Consider the following 20,718-nt stretch of genomic DNA (forward strand, 5'->3'; position numbering starts at 1 on the left):
TTGCTTTTTTTTCTTTACCAAAATTCCTAGCACTGATTATTTTAATTCCAACACTGCTTTGGCTATTAGTTCCCCCATCGCACCCTTTTCTCTGTTTCTTTGTCTTGAAAAATTTATAATAACATATAATCTCCCATTTCGTGTAGAATATATCAATATTTGCTACAATTGCTTTTTTCTAATTTAAAGTTATTGAATATTTATATAGTTCAGACTTATGGTACAACTTACTGCTGAATGTTCTAACATAATTGAGGTATGTGACATGATAGCCTCTGTGTGGTTTAGTTCATTCTCTCCATGCCATGTGGTTATATGTTAGAATAGCAGTCAAATGTCTTTTAAAAGCAAACTCCATCTTTAAACATGTACAATTACCAAAACAAATATAAGATGGGATGGTCATGGCCAGAACACCTATAATTACAGGTCTGCTCAATCATAGTTGATGAGCAAAACAAATAATAAAAAAATAAGTGTAAATGGAGAATTAACTTGTCACACATTGATTTTTCACCTGAATGACAGCACCCTACTAAATTGTATTTACAGGGCAATTATTATTAACAGTTTGGGTGTGTAGCTGTATCAAGCCAAAGATGTTTGATTTTGTAATGCCATTGTCTCAAATTTCTATAAAATTGTTAGTTTTAAAATACTTGCTAAACAGTATAGGACTAGATGTATAACAAGGTGAAATGTTTTTTTTTTCCTTACCAGTTTAGAAATTGATTTGGTTATATTCTAGCATGATAAATGACTTGGTTATTAATTTTTGTTCTTTCATTACAGCAACAAACCCAATCCAGCAGCCATTAGTGGGAAAGTGAATGGTGTCGATGGTCAAGTTTCTGGACGAGCTTGTGAAAGCTGTTATGCTGCCAATTCCAGTCAGTGGTATTCATGGGGACCTGCACATATGCAGTGCCGTCTCTGTTCCTCTTGTTGGATTTACTGGAAAAAGTATGGTGGTCTTAAAATGCCTACTAGGTTAGGTAGGTGCCTCATTGTTTTTCCTGTATCCCTAACCCTATGCAAAATGAATGTGGCTTGAAATATGTTTTCCTGTCACACCTTTCCATCAGCACAGTGTAATTAATGTTGTCTTTACATATATGAGATCATAGCTCTAATTACCTTTCAAACGTAGCTTCATAAATTTGATATCAATCTCTATGTGTTTAGCTAATTTCCTACATCATAAAACTATTTTCTCTTATATGACATCATTTAATGGAAGTGGACAGAAAATTAGATACTATTTTTGTTTACTTAATTTTAGTAATAATGCTAACTCTCGATCAGTGCTGTGGTCATTCCTTACAGTTTTGAATATTTTTTCTGTCTGGTGAGAGCAACTTGTAGTGGTGCTTCTGTGACATGTCACAATTTAAAAGAACTTCTGTGAATGTTTTGATCTACCTAAGGCATTTTTATTAATGAAGTTTCTCAATCAGAAATGTATCTGTATCTTTTACTTATTTCAATCATTGGACTTCAGCCATGCTGGGGCACCACACTGAAGGGTTTTAATCGAACAGATTGACCCTCAGTACTTATTATTTTTAAGTTTGATACTTATTCTATCAGTCTCTTTTGCTAAACCACTAAGTTACAAGGCATTATTAGTTGGCCTGGGGCTATAGTTGAAGATGCTTGCTTGAAGTGCTGCACTATGGAACTGAACCCAAACCCATGTGGTTGCAAAGCCATGCCTGTACCTACATCTCAGTTTGCCACTGAGCACTTTTTTTTTTTATTTATTAAAAAATAATTCTGGAAAATACATCTTAATGCAAACTTATTTTGTGTACATTTCTGCATGATGGCCATGACAATATGCCACATAAAGTACAGTCAACATCGACTGCTGTTTAACTGACAATCTTGCCAATGACTTTGATAGATTTATTAAAGTAAAACCAATGAAATATTAACTGAACTTGTCAAAAGTCATAGCTTAGTTTGTTAACTCAAGCATATACTCTTTTGATTCCCCTCATTTATTTCTCTTACATTTCCACTCAGTGTAAGTTATGGATCACTAGAGAAAAGAAAAAAACCTCAAACACAGAATAAAAAGTTTAATTACCTTTCCTTTATAAAGCAAATTATTATTTAAGTTTCCAAAATTTTTCTTTGGAATATGAAAATTTGGAAATTAAAATTGGAGACAGAAAACTATTTTGAAAATTTCTTGTGTAAACCTCAGGTAATTAATTTCATGAGCAAAAATACTAAATGTTTAGCAATGATGGGTGGGTGGATTTACTTCACTAAGTTATCGTCTACTGTTTTAAATTGTTTAAAGTTTTCTTCTTTTAAACACTTATTCTTCATTTCTTTTTTGTAAATTGCATGTGTACAGTTTTATTTCTCTTCATATATGTTTTAATGTTATTTTTGGCTTCTGTGAAGTGTTGCTATATTATAACCCTGACACTCGTGGGCCAAGCATGTTATTGTGCATGATCTGGTATAAATGACAAAATTTGTGGAAAGGAATCCTCAATAAAACCCAAGTAGCAACTTAGAAATGTTTATATTTTTTGTTTGTAGATTAATTTATTTTGATAGGCATATTTTAATATATTTTGTATTATGTACCTCAGATCACAGGATTGAAAAATCAGAGGCTGACAGGATAGATCCTATGAGAGGTGAAAATTTTTTTTTTATTTATTTTTTTTTGCTGAGTGCCTTTAGAATTATTAAGGGTATTGGGTGCATTTCAGTACACCAGCTCCTCTTAATCCTAGTTAGATGCTCCATGTTCCATTCTAGAGCTTCTAGCTTTCACATACAGCAACATATTTTTAAGAGTTCAGAAAAATATATAGGAAATGTGTGTGTGTGTGTGTGTGTGCATGCGTGCGTGTGCGCAAGTGTGAAGCCTAGAGCAAGAAAAGGTGACTATTCAGGTATTCTTCACTTTTCATTATCCCATTAAAATTTTACACATAGCTATTGAGAATTAACTAATTTTAAAGAAAAATTATCATCATAGAAATTTTGATCCTGTTTCCCAAAATTGAGGGTACCGGTTTGCTGACCAAACTGTGACATTATTGTTTACACTTATGTCTGTAAGGATGATGCATTTGTGAATTTTGGTGAACTTCAATTACAATATAATTTTGTTTAAATTTCTTTCTTTATTTTACTTGCTTGATATATTCTGTTCTCCAGTAAAATCTTTCAGATATCTAAATATATTAGAGGGATGGGTTTGGGGAACAAAACTTTTGTTTTTCTTTATCAATTACCTTAATAATAGTTTTAACACTTTAGTGTACCAATACAGAACATGCCATCTGACTTTGTTTTACTGATATTTATATTGTGTACACAGTTGTGTTAGAACTGACATATTATCTCTGTCTAAATAGACTTGTGGGTTTTTCATATTATGTTGGCACTCCTCTACCCTGTTTTCATCATTTTGCAATGTTTGTGTCATCTGTATGCTTGTTATGGAGGTGGAGAAATGTTTTGTGACATTTTAGTTTGCTGAAATTCTTATGTTTCTGTTTATATAAATGTTTCCACTTACAATGCTTACATATTGCAACTAAACAGTAAATAGTACTGTTCATACAGTATATCTAGTACATTGCCCATACATCATAAAAGCAGGTTCACACACATACTCACACATACACACACACTCACACACACACGTGTATAAATACTCAAAAGGAAGTCAAAACGTGTATTTTATAGATACATGCTACCCGTATACACATTGAATATATTGCCAACAGTACTACAACCACCACACTCCATAACCTTGTTCTGCTATACACACACACATGCATACTTATTGTTATAAAAATAATCTTTTTCAGAGAGATTAGCTCATCTAAATGCTATGCGAATGCACAGGTGTACAATAGCAGGATGTGGTAAGGTAAGTGTTTCGCGTTTAGAAAGTTCATTCTAAACTGTGTAATAATCAGAATTCTATAAACTGTTGCATTGTAGCCCTTTATATTTACAATATCTAACCCCCCTTTTTTTCCCTCTTCTCTACAAAGGAATTCAAACTAAAACCTCATCTTGCTAGACATCTTGCAACAGCCCATGGTCTCGCCATTCGTGCAGGCAGTCCTCGGCCAATGATGAAAACTCGAGCAGCATTCTGTCTTATTACCACACCTCTAACAAGAATCTCTAGGAGATTATGCAAAGATATACTTCGACCAAGACATGCAGCTCGGTGTCCTTTTGTTCCCATTAATATTGCAGCGATAAAGCAAGAATGTGAGTATCTAAACTTTAGTTTGTCTTTTACAATAACTAATCAGAAGTTATATTGAAATAAAATGAGTCCAGTCAACTTTTACTATAGTAATACTAAAATATTCAATATGCTTTTCTCATTGCTATGCAATGAATGGCAGTTGTATCATGGAGTTGAAATCATTTTAGAACTGATGACTGCTATCATTAGCTTACACGGGAGACTTCCTTCTCTCTTTAATCACTACAGTCAACATGCTTCAAATGATATCTTTATTTTTCATTGGTAATAAGATTTACATTGAAATTATGTGAATCCTAGTCCAGGATGGGATTTGTAATCGTTCTCTCTGTTGATTAACGGTCATAAGATCTGCATGAACCTGATCAGAATGTGACCAATACAAGTCATAGGTTCTTATTTAATCAGAGAGAAAATACAGCTGTCAAGCAGAAACTGTGATTATCAGCATATTCAATGAAATGTAAAATTATTTAATTTTGCTTAAATATTACTCTATAAAATAGCCAATTTTCAGCTGCAATAAATAAGATAATTCTAGTGCGGAAGCTTAGTGCACATTATTGAATTTTTCACTTGTATTTGAGTGTATATAAAACAAGTGCACCATGACGGTAGACTCTCCTGTTGTCTGTAATTTCTTGCTGAACAGCCTGCACAAATGATTTGTTCATAGTGATCAAAAAATGTTTGCTGTGCATCAACTCCTTCACTCCATATAACCATCATGGTGTGCCTCACATCAGATGACAAAGTGATCACAGAGTAACATGAAATGAAGTGTTTTGCTCAAGAACACAACAGACCATTTAGTCTGGGAATCAAAATCTGGTTCTTGCTATCATGAGTAGGACACTATAAAAGTAAAAATAGTAGCATGAAACACTGAAATTTATCAAAATCTTTGAAAAATTTCATACTCCACCAGTGAAAAGAGTCTCCAATATTAATTAAGCTGAATTTACTAATTGCCCAACAGTAAATGCAAAAACTGGAAATGAAGTAAATTAGAAAATAAAATATATGAAGAAATAAAATATATATATATATATATATTATGGAGATGTACATGCATAGCAAGTGACTTGATTTGAGATTGTGTGCTGAAAGAAAAATAATTGCAGCATGGAAGGTGTTTTTATAAGCCATTTAAAAACACACAAAAACCGTTAGATTCACTTCAACATTTAAATTTAATTTGTCAAAATATTTTTGTCACTTTCAAACCGCGACCTGTTCGCTGACAAAATTCCATGCTGCATCTCTGTTGGTTTATATATTATATATATATAAATTATTCCACTTGTAGATTTTTCTGATATTTTTTGTTTTTACATCACTGATCCTATTTCTTTCACCTTCCAAATTGATATTCACTATTGACCACCCATGTTCACCGGTGACTGTATTCACCTCTATCTCCATCTCTATATTCTAACTCTTCTTTCGCTCTGTCCAATCTTTTGGATCACTTGTATTCTCCTTCTTGTAACTTGAGAGTATGTCCTGACACCCCCTCTTCACCAGCTTCTCTCTTTTCCCAACTAGGGTAGTCAAGTATCGTCTCTACAGCAATAGTTCCTGATCTATCATTCTTTAACATCTCATCATCTGGTATAAGGCCACCTCTCTCCATAGAACCCTCCCCACCTCAGTTGAAGGGTCTTGTCTTGCAAGTTACTTAGGACAGCTTGCTAGTGCTTTGCAAAAAACACTGTGAAGCAGTGAAATCATGCCAGAGCAGACATTGGAAGTTGGTGCAATCCTCTGGGTTATTGACTCCTGTTGACCTGTCCAATCCATGCCAGTTTGTAAGGAAGACATTAAACAATTGCATTGCTACATCTACTCAGAACTGCAGCAGTTACGAGCATTTCATGATTTGTTATATTGTAAAACACATCAACAATACTCTTTATTATATACCAAATCGGGTCACCACTACTTTTTAGGCCTACCATCTGCGTAATAGCTCAGCTGATTCTCTTTGATCTATCGCATCAATTTTACTGTTTCAGTTGAAGTTTACAAATGGTGAACCATTTCCATTCACGCATGAGCACACATAGATAAGTGAATTTGCTTCTTGTCTCTAGATAACCAGCAAATTTCCTTTTGTACTGTTGAATTATTTAACTCCTTTTTAATTTTGTTTCTGTTTTATGTCCAGTGGCAACCCTTTCTGTAAGTTTGACCAAACTGAAATACTGGTTAAAAATATTTGTATAGCAAAGAGGTGATAATTTCCAGATCATATCTTACCCTATGGTTATGTAGTCTTGCACCCCTCTCTCTGTATGAAAATAACCGACAACATTACTCAGTAATCACACTTTTCATGTCTCATTTTGTTTTTTTTCACTGATTTATAATAAGGCTTAAATAATTTTTGCACTCTGTCCAAGAGCAATCTTATTTAGATAATGGTATTTAATTTTCTTCATGTGCCATCATAGTGTTGGTGTTTCATATAGGAAAACTCAGACAGAACAATACAAAGTTAGTATTTGGGTCATAATTCTGGAAATGGGTGTGGTTCTAGTATTTTCCTAAAACCCATTCTTTTTAAGCTGAAAAATGTCCAAATTTTGTTCAGCTATGTAAGAGTCCATAATTTGTCCTGAATTTCCTTTGTGTATTTTCTGCTTATATTTGTTATATCTAGAGCACTTTAATTGGGATAAGCAAAAAGAAATAGTCGCTGCTTTCTTTGTCATTGGGAGAACAGTTTGGTCTGGCTTTTTCAAAAAGGAAAAAAGAAATTATATATTAGTTATAACTCTAGATTGTTTCTTCCTATTGCTACCTGAATTGTTTTCATTATTGGAAATTGAAGTATTAGATTTAAACAGTTAGGCTTGTTAAACTTTTCACTTGCTACAATTACTGAATCTGGAGGGGTATCTATATTTTGAAAATGATTAAAAGATCTTAAAACTGATCTGGAGAAAATGGCATAAAAATTCAAGGAAGCCAGATATTGTAGCTTGAGAAGGTCATTATGTCCATAATAAACATGCCCTGGTTGTATTTCACTTTTATTGTTATTATTATTATTTTACTATTTAGCCAATTATGACAATCTCTCCTTCAGTTCTAATGAGCTGTCTTTAATATTCACTCAAACCAATTCTGAACTATTAAGCAAATTCTCAATAGCTGTCAGAAATATTCTGAGCTGATACAAAACTAATGGGAAGTTTCTCATAACTTTGTTTTATCACTTCCTTCAAGATTTTATGAGCCATAGACTGAAGAGTGGGAAGATCAATGGTTTAGAGCATTGATTTAGGGTATTGTTTGTTACTAATTAAAATGGTAGTATATGGGTAGGAATTCATTTTCGTATATAAGTAGTTCCGGAGAGTTTTTAACCAAATGTTCATTATGCTGTGGTTTAAAGAGATGGGCAGCACTGTGGAAGTAGCATGCATCCCATATTTTGAGATGTGGAGATTAGATGTAACATCATGAGAGGATCAGAAGGAATTTCAAATGGATAAATAAATAAAAGAATTCTCTTAAAAGTTAAGAAGGGAAAGAATAGCTACTATGGTGATGTACTTGTTAATTATGATGATCCTGGACAAGTCTTTTCTCTAGTCCCAAAGTCAATTTTCATAACTAGTGCAATATTTTTCTCCTTCATCACCCAAATTTTCAAGAATTTCAGGGTTTATAATTTGTGTATCAATTAATTTTAGTTGTTAGTGTATGGAACACTTTGAATAACAAAAAATGAATGGGCAATGGCTATTGGGTTACAAAGATATTGGTTTGGTCTGTTTTCTTCTGAAAGTTATAGAAAGAAAATGAAACTTCTTTGGAACACGTCAGTTTATTGTTGCTTTCTCTGTCACTGTTGTTCTACCAGAAATTTGAGACATTTAGCCCAGAATCCACCATGTTTATGCTTCATGCATTTATTTTTTATTTACTGTATTTAAGAAAGATTCATATAAATCGATATTTCTGTATATGAAGCTTTAAGATTATATTATGCAACATTATGCCAAAAAGTGATGGGGATCTCAAAAACAGAAATTTCATCACCTAACAATGTCAGATGGCATACATCTAGTGTTTACCTATTGAAATCATGTTTTAACTTGATTTATGCTGGAATTTTTATTTGAATATGTATATTCAAATCTAAGCAGTTTCAGGTGATTTAGTTTTAATCAAAAATTAGCATTCTTTTCCTTAAGATATTTAAAGATTTTGTATAGTAGTGATGGAACTATATTGGTGAGGGGGGGGGGCAAGGTTTTTACATCAACTTTAAAGAAATACATCTGAACTCAGTATAAATTTTATTAATCAAAATAATGTCTGTTAAAATCAATTTTAAATATTTCTGTTTATTCTGATGATACAGAATTCAGAAATCCTAGAATCACTCAACTCGTCAAAGGTTATTTTGATCTGCTGCTTGGTTATTGAAGACCTTCTTTTGCAGGGTGTTATAGTGACGCACAGAAAAGTAGTTGTGAGTCAGGGGTGTGGGAGTAAGATGGATGTGGTCAATTTTCATAGCCACCTCATTCAGTTTCTGCAATCATTCCTGAGGCATGTGGCCAATCATTGTCATGGAATAGAATCTGTCCTTTGTGACTGGTGCCAAACATTACAGTTCTTCGTGGATTTTGTTGATTTCTTGGCAATACTCCTTCGAGGTTTTACCAGGATTCAAGAAAACGGGTGATTCAGACTGGGATATGTTTTGGTGCTTCAGAATGGCAGCAGTTGTATAGAATCAATTTTTTGTCAGTGTTAGAACATCCAGCCGTAAAATCCCTGCCAAAACAGACACAGTAGCCTAGGGTAGTTTTTCTACCTGGTTGGTTCCTGTCACCTGTCCTACCCGTACATGCATGGAAGATGGACATTAAACGATGATGAGTCTAGAAATGTTTAGTTTTCTTAATGGTGTCCACCAGCCCTACCTGTAAGCTCACAAGTACTTATTTGTCAAGCATTTTTGAATTTCCACTATGGTATAAATGTTAATTGTTGAATGGTCAGTTTCAGTTCTTTTGTAACCTTCCTCATTTTCAAGGCTTTCCTTTCCACTATAAAATTTTGGGAATCATTGTTGTGTCAGTTAAGTCTCCTGACCAAGTTTTTAGTTTGGATGTTTAAAATTGCACCTACTAAAAACCGATAATTAAACCTTTTATATCATGAAATACAAAAGTATCAACACTGCAATGAGAGGTTTTTCTTGGTACAACAATGATTGTAGTGTATCAAGTGCATTCAAAGACATTGGTCTAGAAACAGCATAAGAAGGCCACTTGTAGAACTCACTGTTTCTCACAAAGTATGACCAGTACTAGAAATAGACAGGGCAACTGATGGAAAATTTCCATAACACACTTGCACTAAGTCAGAGTTTGTTCTTCAGTTGTTGTTGACTTCATGTTTTCCTTTCTGACCTATTTTCTGCTATGTTTTCATCACACCGTCATTGATTTTTTTCCCCTCCCTCTCATCCAAACACATATATCCTGCACGTATACAAATACTCAGTCATACTCCTCCACCCTCACACACTTATATGGGTGGAGTGTATTGATTGACTTCCTGATTCTACCAAACTAAAAATAGCAAGGTCTAAAGAATGACTTTTGATTTTTTTTTATTATCTCATTTGTAGATATATTTATGGGAAATGATTACAGATCAGTTTCTCTGACCATCTAGAGGATTTTGTGACTGGCTAACACAATTTCACATATTTTCTTCATTGCTGTGGTTTTTATTTTGTGACAACTGGACTGTTTGGGCTGGGCAAGGTTGATTTATAATTTTGTAGCTTGACTTACAATCAGTGTTTTATGTTAGTATTGTACAGTACATAATGCTACAACCAGCATTGTACCTCCAAATTAAATTGCTGAAAAAGTTCAGTCTTGTACACTCTGGTTTATAAAAGCAAAAATACAAGAGGTGTACTGCTATCTAGTGCATATAATATGTATATATGTATGTATATACACACACATACACTAGGTCATGGTAGGTCTATTTCTTTGAATTATTGAATTTTGTGTGTTTATATTTGCTACTTGATTATTTTTTTTTTAAGATCAATTTCTTCACCTCACCTATCCTAAGCTACATTATTGAAATGATGTTTTCACTTATCTAAAAATATTAGATTTTAACAGTTGTTTGTCGGAAATGAAGAACATTTTTTTTTTCTGAATTAAGTTACCTTTAAGCTGTGGCTGTTTCTCATTCAATAGTGCCAGCCTACTCGCCAATTTTTAGAACCCATCTCTGTATGTACTGTTGTGTCTGTAGCCGAGGTACTCTCAAGTGACCCTGATCACCTGACTAATTGTGCACCATATAATTCAGTTCACCATCATATCTAATAGTGGAAGTTTGTGAATTTTGTTTTAGATTTAAGTCTTTCAAGTATCCCCAAGGCATTTTATGCTATATGCAATATTGCTCTTTATACCATACAGGAAGACAGTCTTCAGTTGAGACCTCTACAACCCAGTATGTCATGGCAGCTCAAATTGTTAGATAGGCTACAAAATTTGTGTTATCATCCAGTCATTCATGTGGGTGCATAGTTTAAATTACATGGGACAATTATTGAATACAGTTATTTTATGTGAATAGTTACTTTCACTTCATGTTTCATCTAGCATGAAGTATAGAAACTTGCAAAAAAGCAAAACCCTTTTGATCCTTAAAGTCTTATGCATTTCATCACTAATATAATGGAAATGATGACAAATGTTCCTTGAATCTCTTTACCTTCTCAGTGATAATCAATTTATACTCAGTCACCAGAAACCAATTGTCTTTTGCCTGCCTCTGAGTTCTAGTCAGCTCATTGTAACCTGTATTGTCAATGCACTTTCTAATTGACTGTGTCAACTTACATGTATTTGGGGGCTTAGCTCTCTTTCTTGCCACTATCTGCATGTCTTCCTTCAAAAGTACATCAGACTGTACTCTTTATTGTTTTGACATATTTCATTCAAGTTAATACTCATAGAAACTAATATCTAAAGTGGAAGAAAAGATCTTCATTTTGCTTCAGCTGTTCACCCATCATCAAGTTATACCTAATACACATATTGGCAATTTGCTTTTTGAACTCATTGACTGTATATTACAACCGTTGCTCCTTCCCATCTCTCTCAAACTACCACACTGTACTTTTCCCAGTACATTCTCCTTCAACCATCAACAGTTTACACAAAGCATTTAATCAAATAAACTTGAATCAGCTTTCTCTATTACCATAATGTCCTAGAATCTCGTGTGTATCACTCCTATGTCTAACAATTTATATACATTTCCATGCTTGCAATTCATTTACAAAGATATAATTTTTATTAATGTACTGCAGTATTTGTATTCTTTTGGAATATATAATTGTACAGTGTTTGTTATCTGTTAAAACAATAATCTTCTATTGTAGCTGCCGGATTACCAATATTTCAAGATGGTTCTCAAGGACACCTCATTGATGCATTGACAGCTTCCACTGAAAAACGCACTGACAATAATGGTAAATTTTTCATCTTTTATAATTTCTTTTTATGATTATAAAGTATTTGCCAACAGCAGTTGGAAACTTCCACCAACATTTTCTGTTGCAGAACATTTTTGCAGCCTTTGTATTTGCTGTAGAAATCTGCTGAAATGTAAATATTTACATCTACTGTACATTGCTCATAATTTATTGAAAGACAAATTTCTAGCTATTCTGTCTCATTCTATGAGCAGTGGATTGAAAATCAGTAGATGATTGCATATAGTTGTGCTCCTTATTAAAAGATTTACTGTCTTGATAAAGTGCCTCCCCATTAAATAGCAGTAATTGTAAATTTAATAAATTTCTGCAGAAATATACATATCTTAAAAAGAAAAAGAGAAAAAAAAAAAAATCCTTGCATGAAAGTAATGTTGTTGATTTTATTGTAAGAAGTGGTGTAGTTTTACACAGAATACAAGAATGGTGTATCCACTTTATCTATCTCAGTATTGGGAAGGCCATATTAAAAAACTATTTACAAAGAAAAACCAGCTGACCTTTTTTTTTTTTAAATATATTTTCTAAAACAAGCAAAAAATAAAGAAAGAAAAAACTTCTTTGTTGTTTCTTGTTCAATTGAGCAACAGTGATTTAAATGTTTGTATTTTATTGAAAAAAAATTGAAACTGTTTTTCTCACTGGGGATCACAGATCCTGCAAGGAATGGCCAATTATTTGGTCAAGATTTTTACATTGTCACGAAACACCTAACAATGAACTGGTGCTTTTCTATTTTGACCAATTTTTAAACTGCCAGCATGCTAACCAAAGCTACTCTGCTTAAATAATGTTGTCTCGCTGCAACTTGTGTGCAGTAGTAATAAACCCTGGAGTCAGCAAGTTGTGCGTTCTGCAGGATTTCACCAGGTGAAGTTTTCCTCATTCATGCCTTCTTCAATGCTACTATTCTCTCAAGCAGTTGTTAGTATTTCTTATTTGCCTTGTGGTTCTTTCGACTTCCCTATTCTCACTGATCTTCCTTCTGATAGTACATAGTACAGATTCTATCATCACTGAAGAAATGGGCTCTGTTTCAATGTTTCTTGGCAACCTAGGTCTTCATTGTCTCCCACACAATCACCCAAAAGATTAGAGAAATGAACCCCCAGAAATTGGAAGTATAGGACTAGTGTTTTCTAATCTATTTACAAACTTTCCTCCACCACTACGTTTGCATGAATCCTAGATGAATAATATGATTTAATATTACACCTAATTTTCAGCTTAGTTTGTACTGATGAATAATTATTTGTTTATAGGTCAGTTGCGGTTAACAGAAGGTGGCAGCAACCGACTATCTATGAACATCAAAGCAAAAACCCCTGCAACTTTAGAGTCCATTGTCTCTCGTCTTGGAATAGATATAAAAATGGAAAAACCTTCTATGTTCTGCAGACCAGAAGGTGATCAAAGAAAGCAACCACAGAGGTTATCTTTCCCACCAGTCTCTTCACCTATGACACGCTTACCAGGTGAGAAACTTTTTGTGTCTATTGTGAGGATTGTCCATCACCAATGGAACTATACAAGTTTGCTCTTGTTTCACTTTGCGCACATGTCTGGTTGACTCCAAAATTTGCTGAATTGTTCCTGATGTAGACACAGTTTTCCCTCCCCAAAGAAACTAGAATGTCTTTTTCACTGGCATGTCAAGTCTAGCACTTCACCAGTTTAAGCATTAATAATGATTTCCAATAAAGATCCTGTGGTTGCTTGCTTAAAATGATATTTAAAAAAATTAAAGAAACACAATTAAAAAAAAAAAACATGGATGAATTTTCAAAAAAAAAATGTAAAGAAAAAAAGCAACTAGTAACTATTTTATCATAGGACCATGTTAGGGTGTGCTAACCAGAATATTTTAATTTTCCATTAACTAGTATTTATATTTAGCTATAAATCCCTATTTGTGCACTCCTTCCCTTTAGTTTCATACTTTTGTCTCATCACTTAGAGGGTTTCACTATCAACTCAATCTAATTTGACTTCTCAGTTTTTAATTAAACATTGTCAGCATCTGCCACTAGTGTTACTGTTTACCCTGTTTTTTCTTTGTTGTTTTTGAAGTTGGTTTAATGGTCACTGTAATTTATCAAGCTCACTAATTAAAGTATATTTCTTTAATGAGATACATTGCTATCCAAAAGCATTTTTGTTCTAGATGTCATTAGGTATCTAAGGAACAAGCTTTTTCTGTGACTGCAGTAGAACATATATTACTATTTATTGCAAAATGTTTGCCTTCTGCCTTGAATAGTGCAAACTAAATATTGCATATTGGAATTAGGTACCCGTTTCCATAGTTGTGTATTTGTGTGTGTATCTCTGCACTTGATGTTTCATATTTGTCAAACCTGTCTATAGAGTGATGCTTTCTTATTCTTACAAATATAAAGGTAAATTTTGAGTGTTGTAGTTGAATCTCTTATTATCATCTCCTCTTTTTCTCTTTTCCCTCCTCTCTCTCTCTTTCATTGATATTTCAATGAAGTCTTAAGGCTTAGTGAATATTTTGCTTAGAATCTTGTCTTCTGAATTGTAACAGAACAAAGGCATGTAGTTGAGCAGCTTTGTCCTGTGACATTCTGAAGCAAGTACATAGTTGTTTCCTTGTGGTGTGATAACCTGATAAAATGTAATCAACTTCATATGAGACTTTAATAAATGTGTAGCCCTGTCGCATGTATCGTCTTGTTATGCCTCACCAGACTCGTAAATGTGTTTGCTCTGATAAAAGTTTTAAGCCTCAACAAATATCTTTGTTGTCTGTATAGTATAAAGTGTTAAAAGTTCACTACATTTTCTAATACTTCTCTGCTTCCAGAACCGAAGATGGAACCTATAGTCCCGCGAGTCTCAACAAGTCAGCCTTCCATTATGAAGAAGAGAGGATATGAACAAAGCAATGGTTTGGATGGTGAGTAAACTACTTGATCACCTCACTACAGAGATAAGAGATATTTCTATTTTTAATTAATATTCAAGAGTGTAGTCCATCTTTTTTTTTTTCCTTTTATCACTATGGAATGATCCAGTAAAATTGTTTAAACTCTGACTTCAAATTTTTTAATTTGCAAAAAATATGTGAAAATTTTGTCCCTAGTTTAATTTTTCACATATTTAAATGGGCTAAAAATTGCTTGCTGATGTTAATTTGCAATTAGAATTTTCAAAACAATATAGTGAATAAAACTCACCAAACATTTTAAACCATAGTTTCCCATTCTTGTAAAAACAAAACTGTAAATATAAATCCCTAAATTAAAACAAACGACTTAAGAAATGGTGAGAAAAAGATAATACAAGACTAAAATCGTAGGCATTTAAAAAAATTTAAAAAAAAGCACATGTATTTTTTTTAAATATGGTGTCATTTTATCACTTTGTATATGATGTATCCTTGTATATGAACCATTGTTTTGCATGAGTACAATCATTGTTTTTGGTTTCCAAACATTTGTATTGTTGGTTATTTGCTATACTTTGTATATGAACTAAAGGTTTAACAAAACCAAATCTGTTAATTTGTAAACATTACCTATTCCCTTTGCATGTTCTTTTATTTTACATTTCTCCTATTTAAGCAATGGAATGAAACACCATGCCTGTTACAAATTCAATTATTACTAAAAGATAATGGTTTGTTGCATTGGTTATGAATTCCAAGATTTGTAGAGGATGGAAATACAAGGCTATGGCAATCATTTGTTTTTATGCAGTGTAGTTAGTGGTTGATTAACTCAGGTTGTGAACTGGTCTTGTCAACAAATTAGTGCTACTTCATAGTAGCCAACAATAACAAACAACAGCATTACTAGTGGTAATAGTGGTATCACTATGTGTAAGTTGTAAAGTCCATACATTGGTTCCTATGTTGTGTGTGCAAATGTATTTACAACTGGAATTCAGGTGGAAGTTGTTAGATTCAACTTAGAAGAGTAGTGTACGATACAAACAAGATATTTTTTCAAATGTAGCAATGCTGTTAAAACGGCAGAAATAATGGGTGAATTACCCTTACCAGGTTTAAAAAGTTGTCAACAAACAGTCCCTAAGACTCCAGCTGAGTGCTTTACCGTTAAGCTAAATTGCCTGCAGACATATTCATCTGCCGATTTAGACACTAAATAGCTTATTGAACAGCCATGTTGTTCAATAAGTTATTCAGTATCTAAATTGGTGGATCACTGTCAGCAGGCAGTTTAGCTTAGCCATAAAGCACTCCGCTGGAGGCTTGGGAAATGTGAGTTCAAGTCCCATGGCTGTTTGTTGACAACTTTTCCCACCTTGTAAGAGTAATTCACCTATTATTTCTACTATTCTAATGACACTACTGCATTGAAAAAAGTACCATCTTGTTTGTATCTTATAAGAGTAGTGTTTTTCTTTTTTTTTAACCTCACTCTTTAATCAACTTATTTTTACATTGTCAGTAGGTGTATGAAGTTATTTCCATTTCTTGTTAGAAATTGTTTTGGTTGCTTGTTTGTAAACAATATAATCTCTACAGCTAGTTTTCACTACTATTACTAACTTTCATTTATATCTACTGCACTAATACTAATTTTACCTTGGTACCTCACAGCATTTTATGAATACTGTAGACTCTGCCTCATTAGAAGACTGCATGTATTTTATTCCAACATGTTATGTATTTCAGACTGTTGTTTTCATTCATACTTGTAAAACCATGCATCCTTTGGCTGAATGTATTGTCACAGTAACTTTTTTTTTGGTCTTTTCAAATTCAGTACCCTTTTATAATTTTTTACTATCAATTTTTTTTTTTGTTTTTGTTCCTTTTACGTTTGCACACTGTCATTAATCTCTCCTCCACATTATACTCTGAGTGACTTCAAAGTTCCCTTAGCAAACTTCAACTAGGGTGAGAACAGTAGTCATGAAAGAAGACAAAAAAATAACATTAGGCCTTTGTATAACTTTATAAACACTTCAGGAGTTGGAGAAATGTTACTCTATAGGTAGTAAATTATTTCTTCTCTGCAATATTTTTCATTCAGCTTTTATTGTTGCTTTTTGTGTTTGTGTTTTTCTCTTCATCTGATGCAGTGTCTGCTTCTCCCTCCTTCTTTCCTTGCACATATAGCTCAAGGGTTCTGTGACAGATCATGAAGTAGAACACCGTTTCTAAAATACTTTAAACTTAAAATTTAAAAAATTGCGACCTGCATTTGGTCATATGATTTAATGTTCGTGTTTCGTCTACCGCATTTTGCATATTTGCTTCTCAATTACCACACTTTAACGCTCCTTTCAACTTCTTAAAATAGTATATTTGTTTTGTGAGCAATTTAAACAAGCGATATAGACTTTATCTATTGTGATAGTCTAATGTGGATTTAAAAATTTGCATATATATATATATTCCTCATTTTATTCCAAATTTCTGATTATGAATATAGTAAAATAGTTGCCCTGTTAAAATCTGCCTTTTCTTTAATCTTTCATACAAATACTAAAATTTTTTTTAAAATGTGTGTGTGAATACAATGAAATCCTCTTCAAAGCTTACCTTGCTTATTCATTTAAACATTAATTAGATTTGCAGTCTTACAATTGGTTGATACTCCAACTAATTTAGAATAACTTAATTTGAAGCTATTTTTAATAATTTCATTTCATTTACTGATTTATGAACATAAAATAGCTCCTGCTAAAATGCTTATAAATTTTCCTTTAAAATTACAAAAGAATTTGACAAATCTGTTTAAGCCTTCAGATTCGCTTTAAAAATTGTAAGTTTTACCTAATATTACATTTGCAGTATTTTTTGTCTTTTCCCTTTGAATTTCTAATCAGTGCATTTGATCATCTGTATCTAAACAAGAAAAATATATAAATTATCTTGAAAATTCACAGACCAGTATCACTTGTCAGGCATATGTTTTTCCTCTTCTCTTTTATATATTTTAACACATTCCATTGTTTTCTGTTGTTTGGTATATTTAGCATTGAAACTGTTATATTGTCACGGTTCATTAAACTGCCCCAATTATCTTGAGTAGCTTGGATTGATGCTAAATTAGCATATTGGTTCCTAGTCATAACTGGAAATACAGGTTGTTATTGATTTACTTTCTGTTCAGTTGAATCTTTGTTGTTCAAAATATATACATAGAGAGAAGAATAAGAGATATGAGCAGCATTTAAAACTTGTGGAAAAACCTAATTCCTACTTAAGAATTGGAAGTACCCATACAAAAGAAAATCTTATTCAGTACATACTAGCAATTAGAATTTCTCTTTTAGGTCCTCCTGCTAAACGACAGGGCCTCGGAGTAATTCGGCAAGCAGGAAGTGTTCTTAGAACACCAGCTACAATGGTAAGCACCAGGTCATCAAAGGATTGGCTAATTCCCAGGTTTGCTGACATTTGTTGACAATATACAATGCTGCCTCATTCATTCCACTGCTCTTACTTTCTTGGTACCTGTCTTGCAGTGGCCACTTGCTGTCCCTCAATTTTCTCTTAGCTTTTACTATACTTAATTCACTGACTGTAATTTAAGCAAGAAGAGCCATAGATCACTTCTACTGAAGCTTTGAGATATCATTATTGCTATTAGTAGCTTTCTTTCTAAGCTACTTGGAAATGATCTGTTGCTGTTGATATTATCTGCTGGATGTTGTTCATTTAGTACGTTGGATATATTTAAACAAAACTGCTAACTCCACTTACGAATTAGATTGCCAAATGAACAAACACCCAGCCTCATAATTTGAACATAGTGTTTTTTTAAATTTTTTTTTTTTTTCTGTTGTTGGCCAAATTTTATATTTTATTAAAGAAAATATTTAAATTTTGTACTTGAACTGTTAAACATTTAATCAAAGTTACACTTCCAATGTCACCATCTCAACTCTAAGCAGTGTACTATCAGTTACACTTGCTTAGGCTGAGATTAGACCTGTTGCTTTATACTTAAATGTTGAAATCAGTGCCCTGTCTCAATGATTTGATGGACTATATTTCAATGAGGGATATCATTTCTTTGGCTAACCACTGCAAACTCAGGTAATTCTACTTTTTAGTATGCTTTTCGACTGGAACTGAAGTATATGTTTGCATACATAGTGGAGTATTCACTGTAAACAAACATTTTGGCTCCGAGGTTTTATGTTATTTAGGTATTATAGAGTTTGGTTTGGTCATCTTGTTAAGTCACTTGTCTCTGTGTGGATGAATTCCAGTGTGTTTTTATACTTCTAAATAATATAATACTCTTTTTTATATATTTCTCTCTCTTGCACGTCTACTTGTTAACAATTATATTTAATATAGCTCTTACTGCAGTGTTTCAACTCCATCTTTTTCTCCTATTTCTTATTTGTTTGGCCAAACTTTGATAAATATACTCTTGGTGTGCAATCAGTAGCTGGACCTGCTTGCCAAAAAAAAGGCCTTAAAAGAGGTGCCAGGGAATTTTTGCAAGAAGAAATATTGATTTTTTTTTTTTCCCCCTCCCTAATATATATTTGATATATATATATATATATATATATCAAATTGAACTATCTACAATCTACTCTATCGTCTATTTTTTGTATTGATCTTAACAAAGGCCAGATTATATTTCAGTTTCTTTCTTTACCTTTTCTTCACTAAAATAAACCCCAGTCTGTTTCAATTTAATTCTAAAATAATTATAGATGTAGGTTGGTTTCATAAAACAACTATTAAGTTTCTTGTTTATTGATATTATGTGGTGTTATAATACAAAATATTTTTTTATATACATATAAATCTATGTTGGAATTTCTGTCTTAAATGTACTCTAATTACAGGTAAAATACATTCATTGAAATGTAAACTTATTTAAAAAATTTTTTTTTAATATCACCACATAAAAATGTCAATATTCACTTATGATGAAAAACAAAATTGTAGTGTAGAAAAATTGTGCATATTATTGCATTTTCAGTGTTTATAAAGCAACATACAAAGGTTAAATAATGTGAAATAGTGAAATTTAATCAAGATATTTGGAAATTTAAAAAGAAAAAAAAATTAATTAAATTTAGACATTTTTATCATCCACCTTAAAGGTGAATAAATTAAAGTTGAGTTAAATTTTTTTTTATGATTAGTTTTTAAAACTACGTTAGATATACACAAAATTAATATTTCTGTCCCACTCTGCAGAATACATTATTGCAAAGTCATTTTAATTAACTGTTGGGTACTTTCAAATGGCCTTTCTCTCAACATTTTTCCATATGAATATCCTACTCTCGTTTCTGTTGCTCAGAATTGCAGGTGGTTCCCACAATTCAGTACATACAATACATTTATTGACTATATATGAAATCAAGTGTCTCCACCCGCTATTACCTGGCCTACCCACCAGTGATATTTCAATCTGGTTTGAACAGTCTACACAAATCATGTAGTTGGTGTTTTATGTGCCATTACCATCCGCTTTCTGGATAGAAAATGAATTTGCTTCATGTTTTGTCTGCTGTCATCAGCAAATTTTCTTTCTGCTGTTGTATTATTTTATCTTTTTCATTTTAATTTTTTTTAAATATTCAACAACATTCCTTTTCGATCTGCAATCACTGTAGTACACACATCTGTTACAGGCTTCTCCAAGTTTCTAGAAGTTTAAAGAAAGTGAAATATCTTTTGTTATGGTATAGATGTGATGATTTCCTGGCTGCATCATTTCTAGACAATGCAGGCTTACAGTTATCATCTCGCTTCCCTACTTTGTATAGAATTTAATCCCAAACTGGTATATATATGCTATATTGTTAGCTTGCATGCATATATTGCTGGAAATGCGTCTAGACTTTATAGCTACTCTTACTTGTTGGCTTGCAATATGACTGAAAGGCTTTTGTGCCCAAGAATTTATTCTAAATG

General features: G+C 32.7%; 1 protein-coding gene across 1 annotated transcript in view; it reads left to right on the forward strand.

Moving 5' to 3' along the window:
- Positions 1-20,718, forward strand: part of LOC115210243 (metastasis-associated protein MTA3) — a 58,413-nt gene that overhangs the window by 29,292 nt on the left and 8,403 nt on the right. Inside the window, exons 10-17 of the mRNA XM_036502677.1 lie at positions 793-995; positions 2,613-2,660; positions 3,849-3,910; positions 4,038-4,263; positions 11,715-11,804; positions 13,091-13,303; positions 14,656-14,748; positions 18,102-18,175. Of these exons, the coding sequence (XP_036358570.1) occupies positions 793-995; positions 2,613-2,660; positions 3,849-3,910; positions 4,038-4,263; positions 11,715-11,804; positions 13,091-13,303; positions 14,656-14,748; positions 18,102-18,175 (1,009 nt within the window). The remainder of the gene's footprint in view (positions 1-792; positions 996-2,612; positions 2,661-3,848; positions 3,911-4,037; positions 4,264-11,714; positions 11,805-13,090; positions 13,304-14,655; positions 14,749-18,101; positions 18,176-20,718) is intronic.

The sequence above is a fragment of the Octopus sinensis genome, linkage group LG4 (genome assembly GCF_006345805.1).
Source record: "Octopus sinensis linkage group LG4, ASM634580v1, whole genome shotgun sequence".
Lineage (NCBI taxonomy): Eukaryota > Metazoa > Mollusca > Cephalopoda > Octopoda > Octopodidae > Octopus > Octopus sinensis.